Source organism: Cinclus cinclus, chromosome 8 (genome assembly GCF_963662255.1).
Source record: "Cinclus cinclus chromosome 8, bCinCin1.1, whole genome shotgun sequence".
NCBI lineage: Eukaryota > Metazoa > Chordata > Aves > Passeriformes > Cinclidae > Cinclus > Cinclus cinclus.
The window spans coordinates 21,107,132-21,135,089 of NC_085053.1; the positions used below are offsets into that span (position 1 = coordinate 21,107,132).

Here is a 27,958-nt window from a genome sequence, read left to right on the forward strand (position 1 = left end):
TGAAGCCCAGACCAGATCCCAAGCACAGATCTGCTGGGATGAGCAACTCCTTAAAGTGAGACAGGTGAGCTAATTTTGATGCTGTCAACATATCAGCATGTATTACAGATTAAAGAATGGATGCAGTGGAAAGAAAATGTGGATGAAAAGAGCTAAGATTTGCATAAGAAGGATGAGAGCCTGACACAGAGGGAAGACCTGTCCTTGCTCTGGAGCGCCCCAGGAGCGCTGCAGAGGCTGGCACAGGAGTCCCTGGGAACCCTCAGCAGTCAGGACAGGAGGGGCAGATGCTCTGGTGGCTCACCCATTCCCTGCTGGCGTACTCCAGTTGGAGCTGCTGTCCCTGTCACCTGGCCTGTGCCTCCCTAAAGTGCAGCATTACCTTTGCTGCCTGTGGCCAGACAGAAGGCTGGAAACAAGGAGATGGAGTCTTAGCATTTGACTCACCACCCATCCTTACTCCTTGCCGCCAATGTCCATGTGAGCAGAGAAGAGGGCATTTTGTGTTCCTTTTTCTTACAAATCCATTACCAAGAGTTCCTGGAGCAGAGTGAACTATGTTAGCAAAGGCAGAGTAATCTGTGCCTGTTGGTAGATCCCAGGGTAAAAGGTTCCACTTGTTCAGCTCTTGGATTTACACTTAACTAAACAGCTCTGTGGGCTGCCTTGTGATGCACCATGCACAACTTCGCCCCTCGGTGCTCTTGAGTACAATTAAGTTGTGGGCTTTTTTTTTAATATAGCTTGACAATATGCAGGTTAGGTTTGTATTTTATTTACAGCTTTTACTTGGGGACCAATAAAACCCCAGCTGGCTAATGTGAGAGCTAAAACTTGCGTCTTACTCTTTGCCTTGGATATCTTTTCTATGGTAAACTATTTATTTGCGTTTCATCTTGCACAAGCTCCCCTTTCCATGCTGAGAAGCCAAGAGCTCCAGGGGCTCTTTGAAGACTATTTGCTATAGAATAGCAACTGGAATTTTCTTTAAATATCCATGCCTGCTTTGTCCTATAACTGGCCCCTTGGTGTCAACACACAGTTTTGCGCGAGTTTCCTGTGCAAAGCTAACATTTGCACGTTCCCCTAGCAATTGTGCTTCCAGATCCCTCTTGTTCAAGCATATCCCATCGTTTATTCTTGCAGGAATGAGCAGCAGTTACTCCACGTGCCAAATCAGAGGCAGCATCAAGGCCTCTTTAAAGAGGAAGATTTAACTGGGTTGGGAATGACCGCTGTGCTGCTTGGGTAGGAGCAACGTGCTGTGTGACCTGTGTGTCCAGTCAGAATGGTCCACATTTGGATTGCAAGTATGTGGTCCCCCTATCTCTGAGCTCCAGGCTTTCATCACACAGTTAAAGTGCAACAAAATCTTCTTGCAAAATCCCACTGCAATCTTGCATTTCACTGTTGAGCCGTCAGACACTTCCACCTAGGAGCATCCCCCAGACACTGACCCTGGCATGCTGGCAGAGTACATGCAAAGGGTGAGATGGCATCAGGCTAGTGACACAAATCATGCTAAAAATGCCAAATAGCTGTGCTTACATGCATTCACAACCCAAGGGTCATGCTCTTGCCATAAAAAGGGAGATGAACCCTGGTGAGATGGGAGTGATGCTCCCTAGGATGCCTCTGGGAGGGAAAGATCAAGAACTGTTGCTCATAATGGCACTAGCTGCTAAAACAGTCAAAATAATCAGGAGGTGGGGAGGATGCTGAGGGGACAGATACAGCTGGGTGATGAGTGCCCATCGTTTGCTGGTGCATCTTCCCAGTGGCACCCCAATGTGCCCATTCTCCCTGGGATGTTACAGGGCTTCAGTGTGCATCCCCCAACATTCAGCCCCTCTTTTCAAACAGCAATGGTTTCTGTTACATGGATCGAAAAGGCCAGCACAAGCTCTATGAAGACACAGAAGGGAAAACATTTTCTTTCTCTCCCGTGTTATTTTTCACTCCTGTTTCCCTTTCTGCCATCTCATGACTCTCTAAATTCATGCGAGCTCTTCCTCAAGGTGAAATGAAGGCTCTGGGCTGCATTTGGTAGTGCCGACAACAGGGGATGAGGGTCAGGGAGGGTTAAGCAGGGAGGGGGCAGTGCAACAAGGCGGCCTGATCTAGTGATTAAACAAAGGGATTCAGCCAACATGTGTAAAATTAAGTGATCAAGAGTTGATTACAGAGTGCATTGATTGTGTACTGATGGATTAAACAGAGTCGTGCTCGGGATGCGATTTTCCGAGCCAGGCACGAAAAGCACAGGCAATTGACGTGTTGGCCAGAAGGACCCGCTTCTCCCAATCCCTGGCTTTTATACATTCTCCGGATAAATCTGCAGAGAGGCCCGTGGAATTATAATCGATTATCCATTTCTCAAAGTCACTTAAGGGCCCTGAGCTACAAGCTAAAGTGCCAGTGCTGCGAAGAGGCATTGGGTATGCGCCGGCATGTGCAGGTGCTGGCGCGAGGGGAAAATGTGGCAATGACCCTGTGTGCTGCAAGCTGATGAATCTATTTTCTTGTAGGAAATAGTTTTGACAGTTCAATATCTGTGTTTTCGATATGTGCCCCACACATCCCCAAGGGAGGAGAGGAGAGGAGTTGGAACGTAGCAGGGAGGGAGTGGGTGGGAGGTAGGGAAAGACTCTACCACATCACCCCTTTGAATTACAGGTGTATCAGTATATCACCAACTTAACAGGCTGCCCTCCAAGTCAAGGGCATGGGAGCAGCATGGCTGTCTGCAAGTGTCTTCTGCAGGGTCAGGATGGGGCTGGAGCCCCTCTTGGGCTACTTTGCTGGGCTGTGGGCAAACCCTTAGCATGCCCCAGCCTGCGGTGGGGGCAGTGGGGTAGTTCCTAGGCTCTTGTTTCACTGCCGATGGTGAAGGCAAAGACACATTTCCAGGCTGATCCTGTCTCTCAGGATGCAGTCAGGTCCTTTGCCGAGGACGCAGAGGAGCAGGCAGGTGGGGCTGAGATAGCTGAGCAGCTGCAGCCTGGTGCAGGATCCCCCTGCACATTTCATGGGGAGCTGGATGTGATGGTGGAATGAGGCCAGGGGAGAAACCCTTGCAGGTCTGTCACTCCCACTCTCAACTGTATCCCTGTTTCTGCTACAGATGAAGAAATCAAGGCAAAAAACAGGCCCCAAATGTGTCCAGACGTCAGAGCCCAGCTCTTGTACAGTCTTACAGACAGATATGAGAATGTTTCTGTGAAACTCCCACATTTTCTAGATCCCACTGCCATTATTTTTTGGCATTTAAAGAAGGTACTTTGCTCCAGGTCTTTCCATCCCAAGAGTTGATGCAGAGCATGGATAATTAAGGCACACTTTGGCAATGCAGCTACATAGCTCCTGTCCACCCTCTTCCACCAGGCCAGCAGAAACTACGGGTTGGGCAGATGGTTCAACCAGGAATAAGAACTGGCCCTTGTAACAGTAAACAGAGCCACAGGCTAGGCACACTGGTGAATGTTACCCAGCTGCCAGCCCTGGGTACGCATCCCCAGGCATTCCAGGTGGCTGAGGAGGAGGAGGAAGAATGGTAAGGAGCAGAACCATTCCCCACACTCGGTTTACAGACTATGATGCACAAGTGACACAGGAGCTGAGAGACCCCTGGGGTCTTCTGCCTGGCTGCCTGTGTGCTGGGAAGTGTGCTGGGTCCCAGTGCCTCATTTTGCAAGTACCACTGAGAAAGGATTGGCCATGAGCCATGGAGTCCTCAGAACTGCAGGCATGATCCCTGGGTCCCACTGGCTCTGGTTGGTGTGTTCACAGCCTGGCCAGTCTTGGGTGCATGGTCTAAAAAGACCCATGGGATGGAGGGCAGCTCAAGGATGGGGGGGAAGGAGGTGCATCATGCCCCAAGAGATGTCCCAGGATGGAAGGAGAGAGCCGTAGTATTCCCTCAGCAGTGTTTCTGCCATGCCATGTTCACTGAAGTCAGGGACCCCTGACTGATGCTGGGGAGACCCAGCTTCTCCCCAGGACTTGTGTGTTTGGGAGATGAACCCCTGGGTTGAAGGAGACTCCAGTTTCATTCCAAGAGCAGAAGATGGATGGCAGCAAGAAGGTCCATCTCCATGGTCATGAGCTTTTCTAGACTCATACTGGAACCCGTCAGAGAATCTGGAGCAGAGAAGGGATTATCTTTGTCCTTGGTCCCTGCTGACATCATTTGGTCAATCTCCAGTCAAGTGAGGGGTGTGGCTGGGCACTAAAGTGATTCCCTGGGAGAAGCCTGCATGGGCAGGCTGCCCAGCTGTGAGCTGGAAGAGAGGAGGATGGGGATGGAGGCAGTGCAACACCTTCCTTCGCTTAATCTCAGTGTTTCTCTACTTTCCTCCTGTGAAACCCGGGGAAGTGTTTCTGCTCAGTTCAGCATCCCCGCATGGAGCAGCACCATCAGGCTGTCCCAGTCCTCCTCTTCCCCTCTCCCTTCCAGGTCCCTGTCATGCTCTCCCTTTCCAGCTCTCCCAGGAGCCTGCGTCCCTCTCATCGGGGATTCATTGTCTTGTCAGCCTCTAGTTAGCCAGCATGCGTATGAATCATAAATTACCCCACCCGGGCCTCTGCTATGCTTCAGCACAGACAAAAAAATTGCACTCCATCACCGTGTCTCCCGGCTTTTAGTGGTATTGATCAATGCTGCTCCCTTCCCGCCCCCCCCCTTTTCATTTTAACCGAGCCGGTTAAGTGCAGTATCTTATTTTGTGCTGGGACAAATGAAAAGAATATTAGCAAGGGCTGAAATATATCTCTTTTTTATCTCTCTGCTACTTTTTTATTGAATCTTTCTGAGTAGGTGGCTTTCCGCAGGATGACAGCCTCATGACAGGCTCCTCATTAGAGCTGAGACAGTAATTGTGATGCATTTCCCTGCACGGCCTTTTCACTTCTCCCCCCGCTCCTGCCTTCCTCCTCTCTCCCTTTCCCCTGATTTGTAAAGTGATTGGATGTACAGACTCACTCAGTTTCTTAAATTATTGCCCAGCTCAATCCATCTTCCACTGCCCCACGCCAGGCAGCCATGATCTCCGCAGATGAAGAGCTAGGGTCGGATCACAAGGGGTTCCTCACCTCTCCTGCTGCCAGGCTGACACTTGCCATGAGAAACATGGTGCTGGACCCAATGGGACATGCAACAGCCTCTGAAGAGCCCAGGGTGCTGTTCAAACATGCATTTTTACTGAGTGACCCATGGGATCAACCTTAGCTGGGGTTAACTGCATGGCAGCAGTGCTGCACAGTTTACACCAGTTCTCTCCAGTATCCAGCTTGTCTGGACAGGCAGCTACAAGAACAACTCTTTCTTTGGAAGGAAATCAATATTTTAGCAATCTTTTCTGCCTCAGATGCCTCTGTAGTTTTTACTCTCGGGAGAAGCAGGTGTGTTTTCTAAGCTGCTTGGCAGCCTGGGCATCTTAGCAGGAGTAGTGTCAGGGATCAGGCTCTTGGTGGGGATGCAGCAGTCTGAGTATAGGTCTTCTCTGTGACCCAGTTTGTTCATGTGGTTGCAGAGGTCCCCCTGTCCATCTGTGTCTCTCTGTGTTTTATACACCCTAGGAGCATAAAACCAGCTGTTACTCACCCCTGTGCCTCTCTTTGCTGGATTCAAGGCAGGACTGGCCCTGTGCTGTGTCAAGCAGAATCCAAGTCCAGCTTCTGGTGGTACTTTGCAGCATCTTTGCACTGTGATGCAGGAGTGATTCCTCAAAAATATTTTCTTACCTGAATAGCCATTTTTTCAGACCTCTGCCACCTCCTGCTTGCACAGTCCTCCAAAAGGCACATGCTCCAAGGGAGGTCTGCTCAATTCAGGGTGATTCCTCAGTGATCTGGATGTGCTTGCTGCTCTGTGGGGTGTCTGCAAAGTTTGCAGGTGTTTTGCCACAGCCTGCAAACCTGGAGTCACCTCGCTGCCTGTCACTGCCTCTGGCACCTGGATCTCCACTGCCATGTGCAGAGCAACTGCAGCAGCGGTCAGATTCAGGGCACCCCATCCTGGGCAGCAAGCTGAGGTCTGTATCCCCCAGCCAGGCAGGAGCCTGAGAGATGGGAAATCCCTGATGGAAGGAATGGGAGGTGCCCTGACGTCAAGCGCAGGTTTTTGGGGGCCTATACCCTTTGGTACCAACCAGCGGGATCCAAGGCAGTGCCCAGCAGGCAGGATGCTATTCCATGGGGACAGCACTGGGACCACACCAGTAAATAACAGGGAGATGGGAGAGCAATGAGCAACATTATTCCTGCTCCCTCATTTTATTACCAAGTATTTTTTTGCCTCTGCTGTTATTCTGGGGTGCTCTGCACTGACACATGAACCATCTCTGCCTTGAGCCACAGTTGTCATCTCCCCTCCTTGGCTGCCACTTACTACCAGGGCTCTGTAAGCCTCATCAGTTGCGGCATGGGCTCACCAGGAAAAGAGTGAGTGTTTTGTTATTTCCAAGCTAATATGGGGCTTTCTTTGAATTATTGTTTTTTGAGCTGGAAGGAAAGGAGGCTTGTCACACAAGATACCTGCTATCAGTACACAAATAACAGCAAGCCCATCATTGAATGGAAAATAATCGCCGCGGAAACCGAGTTGCAGAGCAGCCGGGAGGGATTATTACAGGCACTAGCAGTGGTGATGCTGTCAAGGAGCCTGTGTCAGCACTTCCATTACCACCCACCTGGTTCCAGCATGGCCCCCAAAGCAGGGCACAGGGCCACGAGGCCCCAGCATGGGGTCATTTCTATTCAGAAGAGCTTCAGATCAACTGAGCTTTGATTTGGTTTAAATGATGGAGTGTTTAAGAGGGAGAGAGCATAAATAGGAGGGTGAGATGGAGGGAAGCATCTCAGATGGGGGGGATTTGGTACTCAGAGAAGTGGAAAAGAGTTTGAAGTAGGAGAAATCACCTAGGAGTTAGGACTGAAGAGCTGGTCCTCATGGGAGCAAGCTTCAGCTGGTCACAAGGAAGGACAGCATGGGGATGCGCAGGTGGCACTGCCTGTGCCGCCCATGGCAGCAGCTCCTGGGGAGGCACCTGACTGCGCATCAGTGCAGATAAGCAATGGAGTTATAGACAATTTATTTCATTCATGGCAGCTTGCTGAGCTCCTGTGCAGAGTGAGCCCCTCATGCCTTGTAAACTTTGCTCACTGAGTGACTTGGAGCATTGTTTACTCTGCACTGCATAGTGGTGAGGGGCTGTATACACCCTCTGCTGTCAGCAGTGTTGGTGGGCTGGGTTCCTTGGTTTTTTAACTTAAATGCTCTCCAAAACAGTAGTTTGCTTTCTGTTTGTGAGGGAATGCTCTGCATTACAAGTGACACACTCCCACCCTGCAGTGCTGTCAGGGCACAGGTGCAGGGCAGGAGCAGGGATGACTTCATGGCTCCTTGCCTGTTCAATATCATACTTGTGTCCCCAGAACCTGAGCCCAGCTCCCAGCCTGGAGCCCAGGTCCCATTACCGGCTGCTTTGCAGTGAATCAGACCTTTCCCAAAGGAATTATTTTGGCTCCGTATCAGTGTAAATGAATGAAGGATCAAGCCCTCTATCCCCAGTGGGATCAGGAGTGTTTGGTCCAGTCCCTGCCTGGGCTGGGATCCATTTGAAGATGCCCTCTGAAAGAGCCTGTGGACAAATTCCTCCACACAGGGGTGCATCTGCGTATTGAGCACTCTGCTTTCAGAGCAGGAAATATTCGGTTTCAACACTTGGAGTTAAACATTTCCGCGGAGCCCAGGAGACCGTGCAAACAGCGGGAGCACCGAGGCTCTGCCTTTTCATCTCTCTGGCGCTGGCGAGCGGGGGGTCGGCAGCAAGGGAAGCACGGCAGAGCCGCGGAGGGTAAACACTGGAGCCGAGCCTACCGAGTAACCAGAGAGTGAAGGGGAGAGAGAGGGGCAAAGAAAACAAAAACACAGCTGCCAAAAAACAAAAGCCTGAAAAGATCCATTCAGTGTCTCCCAGGAGCGGGTTTGGCGCAGGGCAGGGAAGGACAAGCAGTGAGCAGACGTAGGTCCCTCCCGCTCAGGGATACCGGCCCTTTGTTTTGCCCTGGGCAAATCAATGCCCTCTACTCCCTCCAGAGGGGCAAGCACTTACATTACCCGAGCACAGTCCAGCCACACACATGATGCAGCATCCTTTGTTGCTGGATATCAGGATGTCCCTGCTCTGGAGACGAGAGGTGGGATGCATGCACCCACCCTGGCATTCATACACAAAGACTGAGAACTTGCCATGCCAATCCTCTCCCTCTCCTCACAACCCAGCATCCTACAACGTGAAGATGGGTACCACTGCCTGGAGCAAGACACCACAGCGTGGGTGTGTGCCAGGCTTTGGGCATGCTGCAGATGTGGATGCTGCTGATTTGGGGAGACACATTCCAGGAGAACCCTCGGTTGCGCTGCAGGCACGCAGTGGGTTCCAGAGACCTGGGGAGGCTCGTGTAGGTGTCCTCCTGGCACAGGAGAGGATCCCTCCTCTCTACCTGTCAGTTGCACTTAGCCCTGCTCCTGTGAGAGTGCAGCTGTCAGCCCCCCAGGCCAGGAGCCAGGGCTCCTTCTGTCTCCTGCTTTGCAATCTGTACGTCAGGGACTTGGCTGTATGTCCAGGTTCCTGTTCTCCTGCCCCTCTGGAAGCCCTTGTTTCAGTGCAAGCACCGGCCTCCCTCACTCGCCAGAGCAAGGGGATCTTCCCCAGCTGTCATGGGGATGCCAAGTGACAGCTGTCACATCCTTCCTTGGCACATATTCATCACTGTATCACTGGTGGTAGCTGATGGGTAAGACTGCTCATTTCTCCTGCTGGCCTGGGCTGGGGTTGGGAGCAGCCATGGAAGACAGCAAGGCTTCTTCCCATGGTCTGAGATCCCCCCTGGTTGCCCCAGCCACTGAAATCCAAAGTCACCTCTGCTTAGGAACATGCATCCCATGGAAGAGTACCAGAGAACAAGCAGGGCATGAGTGCTGGGGTGTGCAGGAGGTTAAATATCCCACCAGTCTGGTGTACCATCTGGTCCCCAGCAGGGGACCCTGACTATGCATCCTGGTCCAAGGCTGCCAATCCCAGTTCTGTGGTTTGGGACTGCCTATCACCTCCTCCAGCAAAGAAAGAGCTCTGGGCTCCCCATAGAGCAGAGACACGGGGATGCTCAACCTCTGTTCCACCCTTTGGTGCTGCTGAGAGCATCCCAGCCCCAGCAGCCAAAGCTGTGGAAGGCAATGGGGGCTCGTGGGCCCCACAGCAGTGGCTTGGGCCAGGAGCAGGGATGCAGTGCAGTAGGGCGGAGGGCAGCCTGTTTACCCATCCATCTGTACACCCCACAGCAGGGCTCCAGCAGGATTTCCCGTCCACTCAAAGGCTGCCTGTTTATTTTGGGAGGGAGACTCAGACAGCTCCATTGTTTTGCTGTGAAGTTGGGGTTATAAATAGCAGGTGGTCGGGGACGCTCCTGGACTATTTTGAGCCCCCACTAGACAAAAGTGGAAAAGCTCCAAGAGGAAGGTGGAATTACTGAAATGCCAAACTTTCCCGCAAGGGTCAGCAGGAGTTGGATGTTTGGGTTTGAGTCTGATTCTGGGCATTATTTAAACATGAGGGAAGGAGAAGAAAGGAGTATGTTCCAAGCTGCATGGTCTGCACGCTGCCAAAATAACAGTGTGTCCTCCCTGGCAGAAGGGTGGTGGGAATGAGGGGCCGATGCACCTGGAATCTGCCTGGGATCCTCTGGGAGTGGCCCAAGTCCAGAAGAGGGACCAGAAGGGTTTTCCTCCTGGCTCTGCAAATGGGAGAGTTCCCTGTGGAAGGGGAAGCTGGTAATATAGGGAATGCACTGTAGCACTGACTTGCCCTTTATGCCTCAGTTTCTCCCATCTCCTATAGAATAGCTGAAGGAAGAGGCAAGTAGTATCCCAGTGATAGCCCTACTTCCACCAGGCATATACACTTTGTCCTGCTGAAGGGCAAAGATAAGCCAAGGTGATTCTCAAACTTTCTCTTGTTACATGCTTGTGCCAGGCAGTTATACAGGGAGAAGCAGAGACCCAGTAAAGCTGCTCACACCAATGTTTTATCCTTTGAGAAGGTCTATTCCTTTAATGGGGATTCATTTAACTGGATTCTGCCATCATTAGGAACCATAAAATGGAACCTTTTGGCTCCTGATTGGAAGGCCACAATGCAGGCAGCCCCTTCGTATCCAGCACTGTCTGCTTTATTGTGCATTACTGCCTCTCACTCGGATTTAGCCAATTTGATCCATGTCTAATACATAAATAAATAATCCAGCAGGAGGGTTCATGTTGGATGACAGCAGGCAGCTATAAAGCACGTTTCTCCCTGCCAGAGCCATCTGAGCCAGGCTCCGCACGCCCTCTCATGAGCAGAGCTGCTAGTACAGCTGGGAGAGGGGGCCTGGGGACCTGTGGGCTTCCCTCTTTTATGGGAACTTCATTGTTTGCTTTAGAATTTTATTTTATGTTAAATAGATGCTGTATATTCCTTACAGAGGGGGCAATAAAGTTTCTGAGCTGGAAGAAATTGGCTTCATAGGAGGGAGTCAACCACGGAGATATGGCTGGGCAGGGAAGCAGAAGACAGGATTGAGAGTAGGAGGGTGTGAGGAAATGCATCACTTGCAGATCTGCCCCAGAGACCCAACCCAGCTAGGGATTAGGACACACAAGCAGCCCCAAATCTCACCCAGGGATGAAACAGCCCCAGGGGGCCCAGAACTCCAGGAACTGTTGGATCTGGAGCTGCTGGTGGTGCAGAGAGGACAAGGGGTCCCAGTCCAGCCCTGGGATAGGGTGAGCAATCCTGGGTGAGCATCTAGACCTGCTCCCTAGCACATCCACAGCCTCACACCATGGGTTCTCCTCTGTATCCCAGCACTGTGTGCCCATGGAGATTTACTCTGCCCTTCATAGGGAGGGTCGTCCTGACCCACCCAACTTCAGGAGAGTCAAGGAGGATGAAAATGGCTCTTTATAGCGAGTTAACAGGAACAGTGAGCAGTGTTGTGTTACCTGTCTACTCCAAGACATATCACCTGACCTCAAATGGGAAGCTGGGTTTGTGCAGGGTCACTTCCAGAATGTGGCTGTTGCTGCTCTCCCTCTAAGACTGGAGGACACACAGCCAGGCTTGGGATGCTCTCATGTAATTTGCTGTGCTACTGCAGAAAAGAGCCAATCCCTACCCCAGGGATTGTAGGATGGGGAGAGAATTAGGGCTATACCATGAGAAAAACCCTGGATTTCAGTCCTGTGCTAAGACAGGAACCAAAGCAGAGCACAAATGATACTGATGGCAGCTGATCTGAGCTAAAGCTTTTTCCCTTATTTTCCTTCTCACAGGCAAAAAGAAAGCAACTTTGTTTGACAGCCAGGCTCCAATCTGCCCCATCTGCCAGGTCCTTCTTCGCCCTGGGGAGTTGCAGGAGCACATGGAGCAGGAGCTGGAGAAGCTCACACAGCTGAACATCAGGTAAGCAGCTCCCTGGGGTCCATCCGCATCCCTGGTGACCCAGCTGGGGCACCTGCATGTGGCAGAGAAGATGGTGGTACCGACAGCTACAAGATGTGGGAAATCTGGTGCTAGCCAGTGGGGCAGAAACATTTCCCTGGAGTTCACTGCAGTGATAAAGTCAGGCAGAAATTCCTCCTGGGGGTCACAGACATCCCTTTCCCTAGGGATATGTGTTCAGTGAGCAGTTCTCATGTTGCTGGCATCCCTTGATGGAGCAACCCTGCAGCATTGGTGCACACTGCCCCTCAGCTGCCTTCAGCTCCCTTCTGCTACCCCCAGTGCAAAAAAAGTCACCTATTTAAAAAAAAATAATTGCCTTTTAACTGCTAGCAGTTATTTAGGAAATGGCTGCAGCCAGGGGTTGGCAGATCCCTGCCCCTGCCTTAATAAAAGTCAACAGCCTTGGGAAAGAGCGTGTTTATTTCAATTATTAATGAATTCTCCAGTCATTAAAAGGTGAGGAAAGGAATCCAACTGCCTACTAGAAGCAAAGTTACATCACCAGGTGGTAGGAGAGGAGGGACAGCCTGTGTGTCAGTGTGTGTGTGTGTGTGTGTGTGTGCGTGTGTGCGTGCCAGGGTGAGGGGTGCATGTGGCTGTGCATAGTGTAGAGGATGTAGAATCCATCCCTGCTTGGCTTGGATCATCTTGGATTCAATGATAGCCATTGCAGATGGAGGGAGTAGGAGGGAGATTTACTTAGAGAAGGAAAGAGAGACCTCCCAGAATGGATCTGGGTTGAGATATCCCAAATTCAGCACCCGCATGCTCAGGCTGAGACCCACATCCCTGGTGTGTTGCACAGGAAGATAGGGAAGGGGGGAAGCAGGGAACAGGCAGCACATTTATCCCCTGCAACACCCAGTCTCCTTGCAAGCGTAATTTATGGTGTAATTTGGGCCACATCCAACTTAATAAAGGGCCACTGCAAATTAGTGAACAGGTTTAAATGAACAGAAGCAATTAGTGCTCAGAGGAGCCCATCAAAGAAGTTGGGCCAATATCAGAGTGAAACTGAAACTGCAAGCCAGGAGCAGAGGCTGGCTGGCGTGAAGTGGTGATGGGAAGGTGGCGTTTAATGGGAAAGGAAAGGAAACCCTAAATCATAAAGCATGACAAGGGCCATTGTGGGCCAGCTGACAAATGAAAAAGAATGGCATTATTCCTTTAAATAACAGCAGCAGTTAGAGAGGAGACAGCTCTCCCTGGCTTGCCCTCGCTTCCCTGGCCTGCTCCACTCGGCCACACAGGCGGCGAGGAAGAATCAGAGGTCTTTATTAATTATTAAATAATGACTCCCTCCGTAGTGTGATAGATAACGTTCAATCTAGGCAATGGATTCAGGCAATGGAGGCTAATCTGTAACACAGCAGCTCCACATAGGGATGGGCTCTCCCAGTCCCAGAGGACACCGATGCAGGGACCAGCGGCAGCAGCAGGCAGGAAGGGCAGGAATAGTGGGCAGGATTAGCAGGCAGCAGGGTGTGAGGGGATTGAAGTCCCATGCACTGCCCAGCCGCAGCAGGCAGCTCGCTATAGTGGGTTGCTCCGTTTCCCATTCCCCAACCTTTCCTGCCTGGAGAAGCCAGGAGCAAGAACACATCAACAACGAGAAGAGAGAAACTAATAATGATCTCAAATAACCCAATAAACATAAAAATAAAATGTAGGCCTATAAACGTGACGGGCACCGGCAGCCCTGGCCGCTCCCTGCCAATACCGACTTGTTACCGAAATGGCTGAGCAGCTGTTACTTATCAGTCTGATGGGGAGAAGCAAACCAGGGGGCTGCTTTCCAAGGGCTTTTTTTTTTTTTAATTTAAAGAGGATGCAGCCAATCATGGCTTGTGGTGTTAAGTTTTAATAAACCTTAATGATTTGCAACAAAATCATAGATTTCCTGTGCTCGGGGTTAGGAAGGCAGATCCCCTCCTGCCCACTGAACCTGCAGTACTGGAGGCTTGGTGGGCACTGGATCAGCTCTCTGGAAAAGGGGTTTCTTCCTTGTGGTCCAGATGACCACAGGAATTTCTTGGTGCTGAGATACAAGGAAGCTGTAGGCACCACCTGGATGATGCTACCCAGTGGTCCCAGATCACCGTAAACAACTCACCCACTCCAACAAACCTCTTTCTCACCTGGTGGGAATGGGGTTTGCTATCCCCCAGACACAGGGACAGCGCTCCTTCCCCCCATGGGCAGTACTGATGTGACCATCCTGGCCTCAGGACAGGGACATCTCAAGGTCAGCCCAGCTTGAGCATCATGCAGTGAGGCAGGAGGAGCCATGCTGGCAACAGGCCAACACTCCCCCATGCCTAGGGAGTCCTGTGCATGTACCAGGGACAAAAACCAGCTGTTGGACCAGTGATGAACATCACTCAGGAGTATCCAACCCTGGCACAGGGTCCAGCTTTCCCTTGAAAAAGCTATCTTGAGTGGGAATGAGGTACCTGGGTTTCTAGTTCTGCTGCCTTCTTGGTGTGTCCAGTCTCCCAAAGCATAGGGAGAGACCTGCCTGTGCTCACCCCATGGCTCCTCCACCCTGTGTGGGTCTAACCAAGCCTTGTGCACAGCTCCACGCAGAGAAGCAGGGCTCTCTGAATGCAAATTTCATTTCTGAGCCACTGGCGCTGTTTCAAGAGCCGGCAGCCTCCGAGCCCTTTTTGGTGTTACATATGTAACAGCCTCATTGAACTTGACATGTCAAATTCAGGCCATTTGTGCAAAATCTCCCTTTAATAATACCGTTTCATTTCGCTCAAATGAGACTTGAATGCATGTAAAATGGAAAAGGATATTTAAGCGCTAACATTAGGCAGATGTCTTGCCAGAGGCCGATTGAATATATGAGATTTTGAAGTGCTTAACACGTTTTCGGTGCTCCTTCTTAGAATATGTCACCTGGCTTTCTTTTTTCTCCCCCTCTTTCCCTCCCCACCTGCCCCCCCTTTAAGTGAAGGGTATAAATTGAAAGAAAACAAAACTACAAGCCTTGGTTTTATGGGGTTTAACTCTTCACAGGCAAGACTCCTGGTATTCCTCCTCCAAAGAGAAATTAGCTTGGAGCTCACCTTTGCAGCGCACAGGCTCTAAGCAGCAGAGAGTGGGAGGCAGGTGAGGGGAGGTGGCCCCATGATGAGGGGCAGAAGGGATGCTCTCCTTGCTCTGCCTGTACTGACAGAGAGCAAAAGTTGCCCACCTGAGTGTCACCCAAGGTAAAAATAAGAAATAATAACAGCGACCCTTTGTATACGTCTATGCCCTGTGCCTCAGCCAGGCTGCTCAACACAGAATACGTGAATATTCCTGGTTTGTGTGCATGAAGCTGATCTGGATGTGAGTCTCCTATCCTTACTCAGTATAGATTCACTTGTTTTACACCTCATCCATGTTAAAGGCTTGCAGTAAAGCACACTGAAATGTAAGATTTTCTGGAGTTGTCAGTGCACCCTGCTCCAAGCTTCAGCTGGTGCTCTGGCTGCAGCTGCATTTCCCCACCCTAGAACTACCTAGGGGAGTGCAGGTGGGCATAGCATTCTAGAATAGCAGCCAGGAGCGTGTCCCTCAGGACATCCCCATGTGCATTGCTGCGTGTGTCACCCTGCGGTAAATACTGTGAACGGAGGAGGCAGCGTGCAGCAGGACCCTTAATCCCTGCCTGCTGTCCCCAGGCAGTGACCACAGAGCACTGCTGATGGAGGGGAGGCTGGGTGGAGAAGGGCAGGTTTGGGGCTCTGGTTTGAGTTCAGAGTGGGAGGAAAGATGACTTTGAGTACAGAAGGAGGAAGTAAGAGCTGTAGAGCCAGCCTCAGCTGATGCTCCACAATGATTCTTCCTAGAGTTGGGGGAAAAGACAATTATTGGCCACTTAAAAAAATCTTAGGAAGTCACATTACAAATATTAGTTGCTGAGTTCAGCAGTTTGAAGGTTGCGAATGTGCCTTTGGATGCAGTGGTTTTAATAGGATAACAAGCTGTTCTTGAATATGCAATGCTCCTTTAAAAAAATATTTAGGGATGTTTTTATTTCACCGTGTGGCAGCTGCCAGATTCTCCCCTGCATTGCCAGCAGCAAACCTATGCTTCAGAGCTGCAATTTCACCTCCCCAAAATGGATGAGGTGTATCAATATAGCTGGAGAGTTGTCCAGAGGGTGGAGCAGTGAGGGTGATGATGTTCCCAAAGTGCCTCATGGCTGTGCAAATTCTCCCCTCATTCACTTTTCTTTCTTTTTTTCCTTTGCAATCAGTAATTATTCTGAGCATGTTTGTCTTACAAAGCCTGTGCCCACCTGTTGGCTGCTCCCAGCCTGGGCCAGCAGCTCTCATTGCTCCTTGCCATTCTGCTTGGGGCATGGGGACACATCCAGCATCTCAGGAGCTACTAATCTCCCCTAATGACCTTCCTGTGTGTGCAGGAATAATTTCTCTTCTCTTCTGTGATTACGAAGCATTTCCTGGAGCACAGAGGGCACCGGGGTCTCGCACCTTGGTGAGAATGGAAAGTGCTGCAGGCTGTTTTCTGTGACCTCAAAGATGCTGTCGCGAAGAACCAAATAGTGTCAGGCAAAGGAGGGCAGAGTAAGATGCAGTGGGAAGGCCTGTGTCAAAGCAGGTGAAGTGCCCAGATGGGGGAATTTAGCTTGACATTTGGAGCCAGCTTTGATTCATGACAGAGGAAAAGAGCCAACCACAAGACTGTGGTGCTCCAGCTCCTGCAGCAGCAGTCAGTGCACTTCCACCCAGGCTTAAGTCTTCCTTTGGGTTCCATCTGAAGCTTCCTCTCCCTTGTTTGCACACATGCTCTTTTCCTCTCACTGTTCTTAATCCTCTCTTCTTTTGCAGCCAGGGTAGAAACAGAAAGTGCTTCCTCAGCTCCTGACACTGCACAGAGTATCTTCACCCTGCTGTGAGGAGCTTCAGCTCCAGGTTTCTTTATGGAGAGAGGCACAGCAGTAGCTCTTCTCAGGGGACAGAGGCAGCTTTGGGCCAATGGGATAAGAAATAATGAGGAAACTGGCAAAATAGCTGAAACACAAAGGCTATGGGACCTTGGGAGATAAACTGGTCACAAGGCAAGTTGACTGTTCTTGAGAGATGTATCCAGACCTATGGAGATGCATTCTCCTTTTCACATCTTTCACAGGTTGCTTTCCCAATGTTTCATGCTCTTTCTGATTAAAGTCATCCCATGCTAGCCCCTCAGAGTCTGCGCTGGAGACTCCTAATGAACATGTGGGCAAATACATCAGCACTGTGGTCCCTGTGTGCCCAAATGGCAGGGGCTTGGTCTGTTGCTCCTGGTCACAATAAGGACCCAGAGCAGGTTATGAGATGTGGCTCACACCCCTCTCCTTCTCAGGGAACACTCTGTTTAAATACAGATGCTCCTTGCACTGCCCCAGTGAAGTGTTTGCTTCATTTCTGTGGGATCTGCCAGGCACTGTATTGTCCCAAAGGACCTTTGGAGGAGACCTTCCCAGCGCCAGCATGGGCAGCTGCAGTGGGAAGGGTGAGTGGCCATGCTGCCAGGCCCAGCAGGATAAATAGAGTGTGAAAAACCCAAATTAGCTCTGTTGTCATGTGTCACGTCAGGGTCATGGCTCTCACCTCAGGTCTCTTTGATTTATGCCTGGGGACTTTAACTTGATGACCAGGTACTTCCCTAGACTTCTTGTGCAGCAAATGCTGCAGGTCCCCCAGCCTCTCAATGAGAGACCTTAGAAATTGTTTTGAGTGAGAAAGATCTTCTCCAATGCTCTGTTGGAATACATCATTCCCTTCCTGGCATGCAGTAGACACCTGCGAGCTCTCCAGAGAGAGGAAGGAGCCCTGACCAACAAGTGAGATTGCAAGCAGGCATTGCAACCTCCTGCTCCTCAACTTATTCTTCTTTTTTTTCTCTTTTCTTTCCACCTTCTTATTTTCTTTTTTTCCCTTTCTCCCCCTCTTCTTCCCCCTCCCTCCATCTCTCCCCACCCCCCGGTATCAAGGCGACATCTCCAAGCCAAGTACTTTTAATTTCGCCCGTGGCCCTTGCTGACACGGTGGATATGCACAGCAAGTTAAATTCCCGCCTGATCAATAAAGCAGAAGCAGTGTGTCCGACTGGTCGATATTTTTTTATCTGTCTTCAGCCCAGTCCTGCTGATGACAGCCCCCTGCGCTTCAGCAAAGGCACTCAAGGGCATCGGGCTTTGGCAACACAGCTCTTTTTTTTATTTAAATTAAAAAAAAAAACCCAGATGCCTACAAAAAAAAAAGTTCATGGAGTTTGGCCTTTGCTTAATAACGTTTTATGATTTATCTTAATTTTTAATTGAAAAAAATTTGCGAATTAATTGATTTCTGGGACTTGCCAATTAACATTGTAATTGGGTGCATGATAAATTTCGAGGGAGCATCATTCTTCTCCCTCTCCCCCTTGTCACAGAGAAGGGGAACTGCCAGGGCAGCTGCTTCCTATCCGTCCGACCCCCGCTCTTTCCCGAGGTGCTGCTGCCCTCCGCCCCCCTTGCTACTGTATCTTAAAGAAGGAACAAGAAAGCTAATAAAGTCGTGTTATTAGAGTCTCGCCAGAGGTGACCCCTCAAGGCATAAATCCAGGCTGGGAGAAGCTGGGGACAGGTAGTATTAAGTGCCTGAGCATGCTTTGCAGGTGGGAATGGGTACCCCTCCTGCAGCACCCTCTCCCTGGCTGTGCCCTCCCAGTGCTCCCAGGGGCTTTCCCAAAGGGCTCTGATATTCCCCAAGGGCTCAGTCAAGCAGTCAATAGCCGGTGATGTCTCCTCAGTGCTCTTCCTGGGTGCGAGTCCTCCATGGTTGTCCTGCAGCCAATGTTCACCAGCCAAACCCGGCTGCGGGGACCAGCTGGGAGCTTGGGAGCTGCTCTAGGGACACAGAACGGGTTTTCACATTCTGTTCTGCCCTGATTACCTCGGGGAGAGAGTCCTGCCCCACAGCAGCAATGGGGCATTCCATGCCATTCACAGCAGAGGTGCTCAGGACAGAACCTCAATCCTGGAGTCAGGGGTGTCCAATTTCAGGCACAGATGCATTTCCAGCTGGGTGGTATCACCTGAAGCTTTCTCCAGCAGTTTGACTCCTGTCAGATTTAAATTAAACTTGCCTGGAAGTGCCAGCTTCTTGATGATCCTCCAGAAAGGCCAGGACCACCTGCCACCACAAGGCAGCTAACAGGGTCACTTCCCTGTCTGGGTTGCAGAGAAGTGGGTGAGCTGGCTGCTACCAAAATGAGGAGTAAGGACAGCAACATGGTGTAGGGGCAGTGAGAACAAGCTGCCCTGGGGCCCTGAGACAGAGAGTGAAACTGCTAAGTAAATTGGAGCGTACTTTGTGTCTCTAGTGCTTCTCCCACCCACTCCATATACTGGTATGGATCACCTATCCCCAGTTACCTCTGGTGTCCCATGCACCCTCTAAACCCCAGTGAGCTTGGATGGGGCTCCAGTGTGCCATCCTGGTGCTCCTCCTGCACCCCAGTCTGTGCAGGGAGTGAAGGATGCCAGACCAGGTGGAGGGTCCCATGTTCCCTGGCAAAACCACAGCTCTTCCCACCAGCCAGGACACCAGAAAGGCCAGGAGCAGTCCAGCTCCAGGTGTGCCAGTGTTGATGGCAGGGAAGCACATGGGAATGGAGAGAAATTTATGAGGAGAGGAGTCTGTTTATTATCTAGCCAATGTGGTGCTGCTGATACCATGGATTTATCCTCTTTCATTCCTCCTCTGATTTGTGTCTTTGCCCCTCACTGTGGCAGATTAATCATGGACAGAAAGGAAAGAGAGACCCTCCAGCATCATCCTGTGCATTTAGAGGGTAGCAATGACAGCAGCCTGAACCTTTCACCTACCTGCTTTTCCTATGGAGAGAGCACAAGCCAGGCAGTTGCCTGTCCTGCTTAGAGATGCCCTGTTTCTCTCCTCCATGGCAGATCCCAGGGAAGGCAGAGACTGCTGTCCATAATCTGTAGGTGAGAAGCACTTCTCATGGGTCAGAACTTCCAGGGTAGCACAGCAAGTCAAAGAATGTGTGGGTTATGTTTTCCCTTGCTCATGCAGTGCCCTAAAAGGGCTATGAACACTCCTTAAATTGCCTTCAGACCTGTGGTACCTGCAGTCCATTCCCTGACTCCAAGGTATGGATTTAAAGGCTGAGATTTGAACTCTGGAAGGCAAAGCCTTCCTCTGCTGCTGACTCTCAGGGCAGCAGGAGGACTGGGAATGGGTGTGCAGAAACCCAAGGGTGAGAAATAAATCTCTGGTCAGTTATTTGCCCTGGAGCAATGCATATCTTCTGCAGAGCCTCTTCTGAACTGCCACATGAGCTGGGAATAATTAAACAGTCATTATAGCCATGGTAGCAAAGAGCCCCCCAAATCAATCTAATGCATGACCTTTCCCTCTGATTTTCCTCTCTATTTTTCCAGCCATCTCCTTTTCAAATAGTGGAAGAGAAATGAAACTACCCCCAGCCACGGTCTCCTGTTTGGCCCTACATACATGGACCATCACATCCTCACCCAGAAATCTGTTGTCCACTCTGAACAGGGACATGGGGTACCAGAGGCTGATAAAGGAAAACCCAACAGGGCAGAAAGAACTGGGGATATGAATAGGACAGAAAAAATACGGGACTTCAACATGGTCAGGTCAAGCCACAGTGTTTTATGATTCTGCTGCATTTCATCTCTTTGGGGGAGGTGGATGACTGACCCTGTGGGTCAGATTTGTCACAACTGACTCTGTTGGTCACTGAGGTCTCACAAATACCGACTGGGGGAGTGTGTGGGAAGCACATCTGGCACTGTAGGTGTAGAACATTTCTAGCCCTGACTGCAGCCTCTTTGGCAATTTTTTATCATTACTCAGCCCCTTTTCCTATCATGGGATGCTACTGGGGGACCCACAGCAGGTTAAAAATCCCAGTGTGCTTCCTGTGATGGCACAGATCTTACCTGGCCATGCTGAGGGCTGTCACCTGCAGCTAGGTGTAAAATCAAGCTCTTCTATCCTTATTTAAGCATCAAGTGACACTTCCACTTATTTAAACTGGCATTCACAAAATCCAATTCCCTCTTTACCCAGCAACTGCTCCATTACAGCTGGTATTGCCATCCACATGGCTCTGCTGGAGGCTTTCTGTGCTGCCAGGGCTCCCATCCCAAGTCTGCATGTTCAAGTCACGAGTCCTATAGCTAAAGATCAGTTGTTTCCAATTGGTTGGGTTTTTTTTTTGTTTTTTTTTAATTAAATACATCTATTGACCACAGCCTTTAGAAGTATTTTGGTTTTGCAGATCTCATGTGGGAGCTGCACAGGCCGATGCCTGTCAAACAGGAGGCTGCTGAGAAGGGATTCTGTGGAAGAGTGGCAGAGCTGGAAGACTCCAGCTGTATGGCAGCAGGTCTCTTACCTGCTCCTTACTGCTTCAGTGTCCTTCAGGGATAAGCAGAAACAACTGTAGCTGCCTGAGCTCAGCAAACTTAACCTTCAGCTAATGACCTGATTTTTCCATGTGGGAAGAAGCAGCAGCTTCCATTCATGGGGGTGATAAGAGACCACTCCTTGTATATTGCCTTTTTATTTCCAATGGCAAGCACACCCCAAAAGGCAGGACCATAGCAAAGTAAATAGGCCTTGAAGGTCATTGTGTGTAATAGCAACCGTGGCAGGGGTAGAGGAAACCCCAAGACTCTGGATAAGGAGGTCACATACTTGGCTTGCTGAGCTTCCCTTTGGGAAATCATGACAGAGGCACTGGGCCTGAACAGCCCCTTGAGGCTCACTCAGGGACATGCCAGAGGATTCCCAGATGTACTTGGGGATGCTTCTAACCAAATATGTGCCTAGCATTAAAGGACATATGCATGTCTCTGGTGTAGCCTGAGTCCTGCTTTCATTGTGAAGAGCCTTGAGAGGAAAGGCTCTTCCTAAAGCCAATGGTCCCTAATCTAAAGGAGTGGTGTGTCCTGGAGCATGTGGGGATCTGGCTGTGCTGCTCCCAGGTGATGCAGTTGCAGCACTGGGCAGAGCCCTCTGGCAGCACCAGGGCATGGGCCTTATTTTGGCCCCATGGGGACATCCAAACACGTGAGGATGCATAAATGCACTGGCAGAACTGGTGTCTCAGCCCCAAGAAAGGGAGCCAGTGTACCACTTGTATCACTTGGGAGTGCAAAGCCTTCAGGAGAGAGAGAAGGAGGCTGCCAAAATCTCTGGGTCTTCCCATAGTGTTCCTTGCGCTTCTTTGGTACTTTGGAGGGGTTACCTAAAAGGTAAAGAAGTTGTTTTGCTGTAATGAACTAGATAAACAATTCCCCAAATAGATTAAAACTAACTGTAACTTAGAAAAGTGGGTAGTAATTATATTTTATTAGCTAGCAAAACACCATTTTTTTATTTCATAAGATAATTCTGTGTAAATCACCTTAATTAGAAGTGTCAGATGAGCCCGTGAATATCGTACTTAGTAACTAATTTCCTATGTACAGGTTATAATTTAAAACACATGGATCACTCGCTGAGTGGAAATATGCTAGCCATGAAATAATGTGGGGAGTGTTGGGGTTATTACTATGTAAATGTGTAATCATTTCAGACCACTGCAGCCTGGCTGGGTGATTAAAGAGAATCCCAAGGTCTCCAAAGATTGTGCTGTCTGCAAGGGCCTAGAGCAAAAAAACTTTAAAAGGCACTGAAAAGTGTTTGAACTTTAAAGGTCTTGATTTCCCTTTTACCATTTTTAATTTGTCTGCAGTGTTTATGGAGGGGAAGGTTTCTCTTTGCTGACAGCCTTTCGATCCTGAACCTGCTGCCAGCATTCTTAAGAGGTGCAGGGGCTGCAGCCCTCATAATTCAGGGGGCTCTTCAGTGGGATGGTGAAAAGTACCCTTAAATTGCAGGGTCTCGGTGCTTGGATGACCTGGGCTTATGCCTGTTCCTAACCCATCTCTGGATATAAAAAAAAACCAAATTGCAAACGCTTATTAGCAATAGAGCTACATTGCAAGAAAGGGTGTGGGTATTAATAATCCTCCAGATGAAGAATAAAATAAAGTCTGCCAAGTTATCTAAAGCAGTCCCCTTCCTTATCGGTCCCAACAGCAGAGGTTTGATCTTTTGGCTGACCAGAGAGACTCTCATTCTGAAAACTTCAATTTCTTGGCCCTAACACCATTTCTAGGAGGAATTAATTATATTCTTCCTCTTTCTCTTGAAAATAAATAATTTTGAACACCTTTAACAAGAAAAGGAAGGAAATGGATTTTTTTATAACAAGGCATTTGGATTATAAAAGGAAAAAAAAAAAGTTGTTTCACACTTCATGTGATTGAGAAATTCAGGGTAAAGCTGGAGGTGGAGAGGAGATGGAAATCTTTCCCATCGAGCTTGTTATTGCACAGGCTTGAGGCGGTGCCAGGGCTGTGTCTCAGTGGGCAGCAGGAACTAATTCTACTCTGTGATACCTGAGGGTAGAGAGCAGAGCTGGGGGACAAGACACAGGGGGCATCCTGTACCCTTGGTGAGGATGCTGCAGCACATTCCCTTGGGGAAGTGGGGCTGTGTGGGAAGTGATGCCCCAGCCCATCCATCCGTGGTCCCCAGGAACCATAGCTGGGAGCAGAGCTGTGGCATTTGGAGTGACCTGATGGCAATGGATAACTATGTGTGTTTCCACCATTTCAGGGCAGGGGGCAAAAGGCAGTGGCACTGGGAGAGGAGGGGGGCCATAGCCCCAGGAGAAAACACCTTCTTCCTCCATCCCTGCTCATTTCATAACACCCAGCCATCTGCCAAATCAAGGCAGATTAAAGCCAGCCAAATTCAATTTTTCCCTGCTGGCACTGCAGCTCGGCATCTGGGGCTAAAGTGTCCCCGACAAAGCGAACATGACAGGCACATTGCTTTTTTGTCACATCTAGTACCGTGTTGATCTTCTAAAAGTCTCATAAAAATTTATTGATGTCTCCCATATTGCTGTGATTGAGAAGAAAGGAGCGCGGGTGTGCGGAGCCGGGTGCGCGCGCGCGGGCGAGCGTGTGTGGGTGTGTATATTAATGTTTCTGAAGTAGATCTGATTTGATATGTCTTGTTCTATTGTCAGCATCTGTTTAGCGGGGCTTTTTAATACTTTCTGGCTGCCGATCACTCATCCTTAGCCTGGGATGCAGGCTTGCATACAAATTTTGTTATTAAACACAATTCCATTCCCCCCCTTTCCCCAGCCCCCGCCTCCCCCCACTATTCTCCCTCCTCCACCCACCTACCCACCCATCCATCATCTCCCTGGGGCTATGGGGAGCTGGGAGCCAGCCGCCCCATCAGTGTGTGCTTACAAGCACAGGCACTGGGCTTGGCAACATATTTCAAGAGCCTTTTGCCTGCTGCAGGTGCTTTGCATTGACAAATCGAATCACGGGGAAATAATTTATTTCCTAATGCTGTTTGCAGCATGTTAGCAGGAGAATTTACATGAGAGAGATTACTTTAATAACCAAAAAATTACAGTGCAGGCCTCCCCGCCATGTCGGCTTTGATATGTAATTGTTTCAAGTTTAACCTGTCTGGAGGGGGGAAGGTGTTATTAAATCTATAGCCTCTCCCGCTGGCGAGGGCAGGCGAGGAGGAGCACTGGGTAGGGACCTCCTTCCCTGCTAAATGGGAAACAAGCTGAATTAACAAATCACTCCAGCCTCCAGCAGAGCTGCTGCTTCCCCAGCTTCCCCAGCCTGGAGCTGAGGAAATCTTTTTTCCCTTGCTCTTATATCTATTTAATCTCCTTCTCTTTCCTGTTCTCCTTTTTTTTATTGTTCCTGACCCTTCACAGGGATTGCCACCTCTACGCCCCCTCTCTGTGGCTTTCTTACCTATGCCCCTCTGTGATGTGCTCTCTGCTTTTTTCCAGTGCGGGGAGAGAAGCTTTGCAAGCCCCAGGCAGGGGGAGAGTTGGTGTTTGCCTCATGGGGCTGGTTTGGGGACTTCCACTCGTATGACCATTTTGTTACAGCTGGAGAAATTGTTGGCACTGCCCCATGCCACTCCAGTCAGAGTGAGGAGGCTCTCGTTGGTCCAGGGAAGAGGAGCAATGTGCTTTGCTATTTGACCTTATGAGATCTCTTAAAGCACTCCCCTCCTTGCCTGCCAGTTTTGTGACTGACCTCATTCTCTTCTCTCTTGGCAGCAAGAGCTCCATCCTGAAGGATGCCATGGCAGCAGGCACCCCCAAGGTAAGTGAACAAACCTCAGCATATTTTCCCTGTCCCCCAAGGGATGCTCTTTACACCCCTTCACCTTCCCAGCCCACTCCCTGTCCTGCTACTTGACGTCTCCCAGGGAGTTGGCCACACTTTGGGGACCAGTGACACTGGGGAAAGCTGCTGTCCCCAGTCAGCCACTGGGCTGGAGCAGACAAGTCCCTGCACAGGGCTCTGCATTTCTTGTGGGGCTGAAGGAGCTTCTGGGCTCTGGGACTCCAGATTGTGTCTAATGACAGCTAATGAAAGCTGATCACATGCAGCCTGAGCTCAGCCTGGGAAATCACATGTGGGAGTTCCTGGAGCCAGAGCCATATGCCAGTTTTGGAAGGGGAGAGTGGGCCTGCCTCAAGGGACTGAAGCATACCAAAGGAGGAGCCCAAATCATTAAAGGACCCCATCTCAGCCTCAACCCCCTCCCCAGGACCCACCTCCCATCCCCTCGGCACAGATTGCAGAAATACAAAATTCACAGAGCATCGTGGCATCACTGCAAAGAGCATAATTTACTGATTTGCTGTCAGCTGGACTTCCTGTCACAGAGGGGTGGGAAAGACCAGAGCTTGGGCAAGTGAGCAGGTGGCAGGGAGCACTGCAGGGCATTGCACAGCCTCTGAAAACCATGCTATCCTCACCAAGGTGTGCAGAGGCAAGTTCTTCAGGTTCTCCTACGCTTCTGATGAAACAGTCCAAGTGAGGGAAGCTCCTGGCTTCCAGACAAATGCAGGGCATCTCTCACAGGAGATGTCGTCATGCTTGTTCTATTAGAATTAACTTCCATTCTCACTCCACATTGGTTTTTCTGGAAGCTTATGGTGATTTTTTTGGCATGTGATGTCAGCAGCAAAGACTGACATTTTAGCTCTAGATTTTCTCCTTGGAGCTGGGTGTCTTGCCAAGTACATCAAAACCTTGTCTGCTCCACCAAGGGAGAGGCCTGGGAGCCACTGTGCTGACCTGAGTTCCTGGTAGGTAGGGATAACTCCCAAATAACCCCAACAATTTCCCAAACCCTTCAAGAGGAAAAAGAAACTGCAATGATACTCCATAATGCTCCACATTTTTGTCTCCTGCATGACTATATTTTGATCCTGTACCCTGTCCCAGGGAGATTAGGAGGAGAATGGAGACCTGACTATTTCTCCCATGGAAACAAGCAGAGCAGAGAGGAATGCCCAAACCTACCACTGCTGATAATCCACAGAGTGTGAGGCTGCCTTGGGATGTCTTGAAGGAACTGGGAAGGGCACCAGCAAAACAAAGCATCTGGACAAAAATCTTCCTCATCAGGACTCAGTGTAGATAACTCAACAGTCCCAAACACATCGCCTGTGAGGGAGAAGGATGGCTAGGAAGACAGATTAGCTGTTTGGAGGCAAACACAGTGAGTGACTGACAGAGACCAGATAAAGAAGAAGGTCCATCTCATGGCAGGGCCAGGCTTTTGAAGTTTCCATTGACAAAGAATCCCATTTGCCTTGAGCGAGGGGATTAAACTGGGACTGGAGCGTCGTTCTATGTAAAAGAGATCAATCGTCCCCTGTCACCACATGGATCTTTTCCCTTTGCCCGTCACGTCTGGGACTAAGAACATTAACTTCAAGAAGCCAGGAGAGCAGGGAGGGAGAGGGTGAAATCAGGAAATCTTTCATTCCCTTCTCAGAGAGCTTGAAAGCTTCTCAGCCCAGGAGGATTCATTATTTCTATGTGGCTTTTGCTGGAAGACAAGTCCTGTGTGGTATGAGAAGGCACAGTGCTTTCACCTTCACCTGAGATTGGTATTAAAGGCCCCTTTGTAACCAGGTGGGATTGAGGAGGAGGGTAGTGAGGAGATGAAGGCTCCTCTTTTCCTTTGTGTCCACTGCATGTTTGCATCATGGGGTGTGAATAGCCCACCAGGTTATCAAGTCCCTCCGATTACAGTTCCATGCAGAGGGTTGGGGTACAGACCCTGGAGTGGGCTTGCAGTCCATGTCCAGGCACCCAGGCCTCACTGGAGGTTTGGCAGGGTCCTCCAGGGAATATCTGTACCACTCTGGAACTGGTGGAAGGGTGTCTGCTGCAATGTTTCCTGGCCAGTCCTTTTTCTGGTGCCAACAAAAAGGCCAGCAGCTCCAGCAGCTCAGCAATGGGAGAAGGGGCTGCACCTTCCCATCCCTCTGGAGCACCCAATGGCAAAACAAACATGGACAAGCTGGTTTCACTCAGGGACTTGGAAACTTGGATGACTGCAGGCTGCTAGTTACTTCTGTGGTAACCAATGGCTTTAACTCCATTTTGGGGTTCATTTAGGACCTTTGCCTATAGCATCACTATCATTGCCACTTCTGTGCTGGCCTGAGGCTCTTCCTGGGGGGCAGCTGGGACTGGGTATTTAATCTTCCCATGCTCTGTGTCCTAGCTCTTCTCCCACCCCTTCCCAGCAGTTGCCCCAACAAACATCTCTCTGGGCAACAAAAGCCCAGATGTAAATGCATGTTCCTCACTCACTGTTCCCCTGCCCCTGAAGAGCTGTCACTCACTGCACTTGGTCAATTTTCATGGCAATATGTCAAAGAAAATCCAATCACTCAACATGGGATGTGATGAATGCAGGATTATTGTGTCAGATTCTTCTATTACCAGAGCCGACTGAGGCAGTGACAGCCAAGCAAGGGCTGCAAGCTGGGACTCCAGCCAGCACCACTGCTTGGTGCATGGTCTCCCTCTCTGCAAAGGCAGCTCAAAGGGCAGCACTGAGCACCACAGGTCTACATCATTCAGGATTCTCATCAGCCATTAGAGAACGAGCCTAATAGATGGTGATACACCAGTGTGGACAAGGCACTTGGATAAGCAGATTGTCACTCGGAAGGTCCCTTTCTCAAGGTCTGTCCAAGCCAGCCATGCCCCAGACCTCTGTGAGGCCAGAGCTTCCCTGCAGCACTTCTCAGCATGGCCAGAGCCTGGGTCTCAGGCAGATCAGGCAGCAGAAATGTCTCATAGAGGCATATGGAGAGCACCACAGACTCTGTTTGGACTGGTGGCTGCCCCGGAGTCTGTGCATAGTCTGTCAGCAGTGAGAGGTTCCCTTGGGCATTGTTCCCAGACTTCATGCTCTCCCTTTGCCTTTCTCCCCTTGCTTTGGCTGTCTCTT

At 50.1% G+C, this 27,958-nt stretch overlaps 1 protein-coding gene across 3 annotated transcripts in view; it reads left to right on the top strand.

Moving 5' to 3' along the window:
• The window catches only part of RNF220 (ring finger protein 220), a 211,820-nt gene that overhangs the window by 119,951 nt on the left and 63,911 nt on the right, over positions 1 to 27,958 (top strand). For all 3 annotated transcript variants that reach the window (XM_062497111.1, XM_062497112.1, XM_062497113.1), the window contains 2 exons: positions 11,375 to 11,504; positions 24,750 to 24,795. In XM_062497111.1, the coding sequence (XP_062353095.1) occupies positions 11,375 to 11,504; positions 24,750 to 24,795 (176 nt within the window). The remainder of the gene's footprint in view (positions 1 to 11,374; positions 11,505 to 24,749; positions 24,796 to 27,958) is intronic.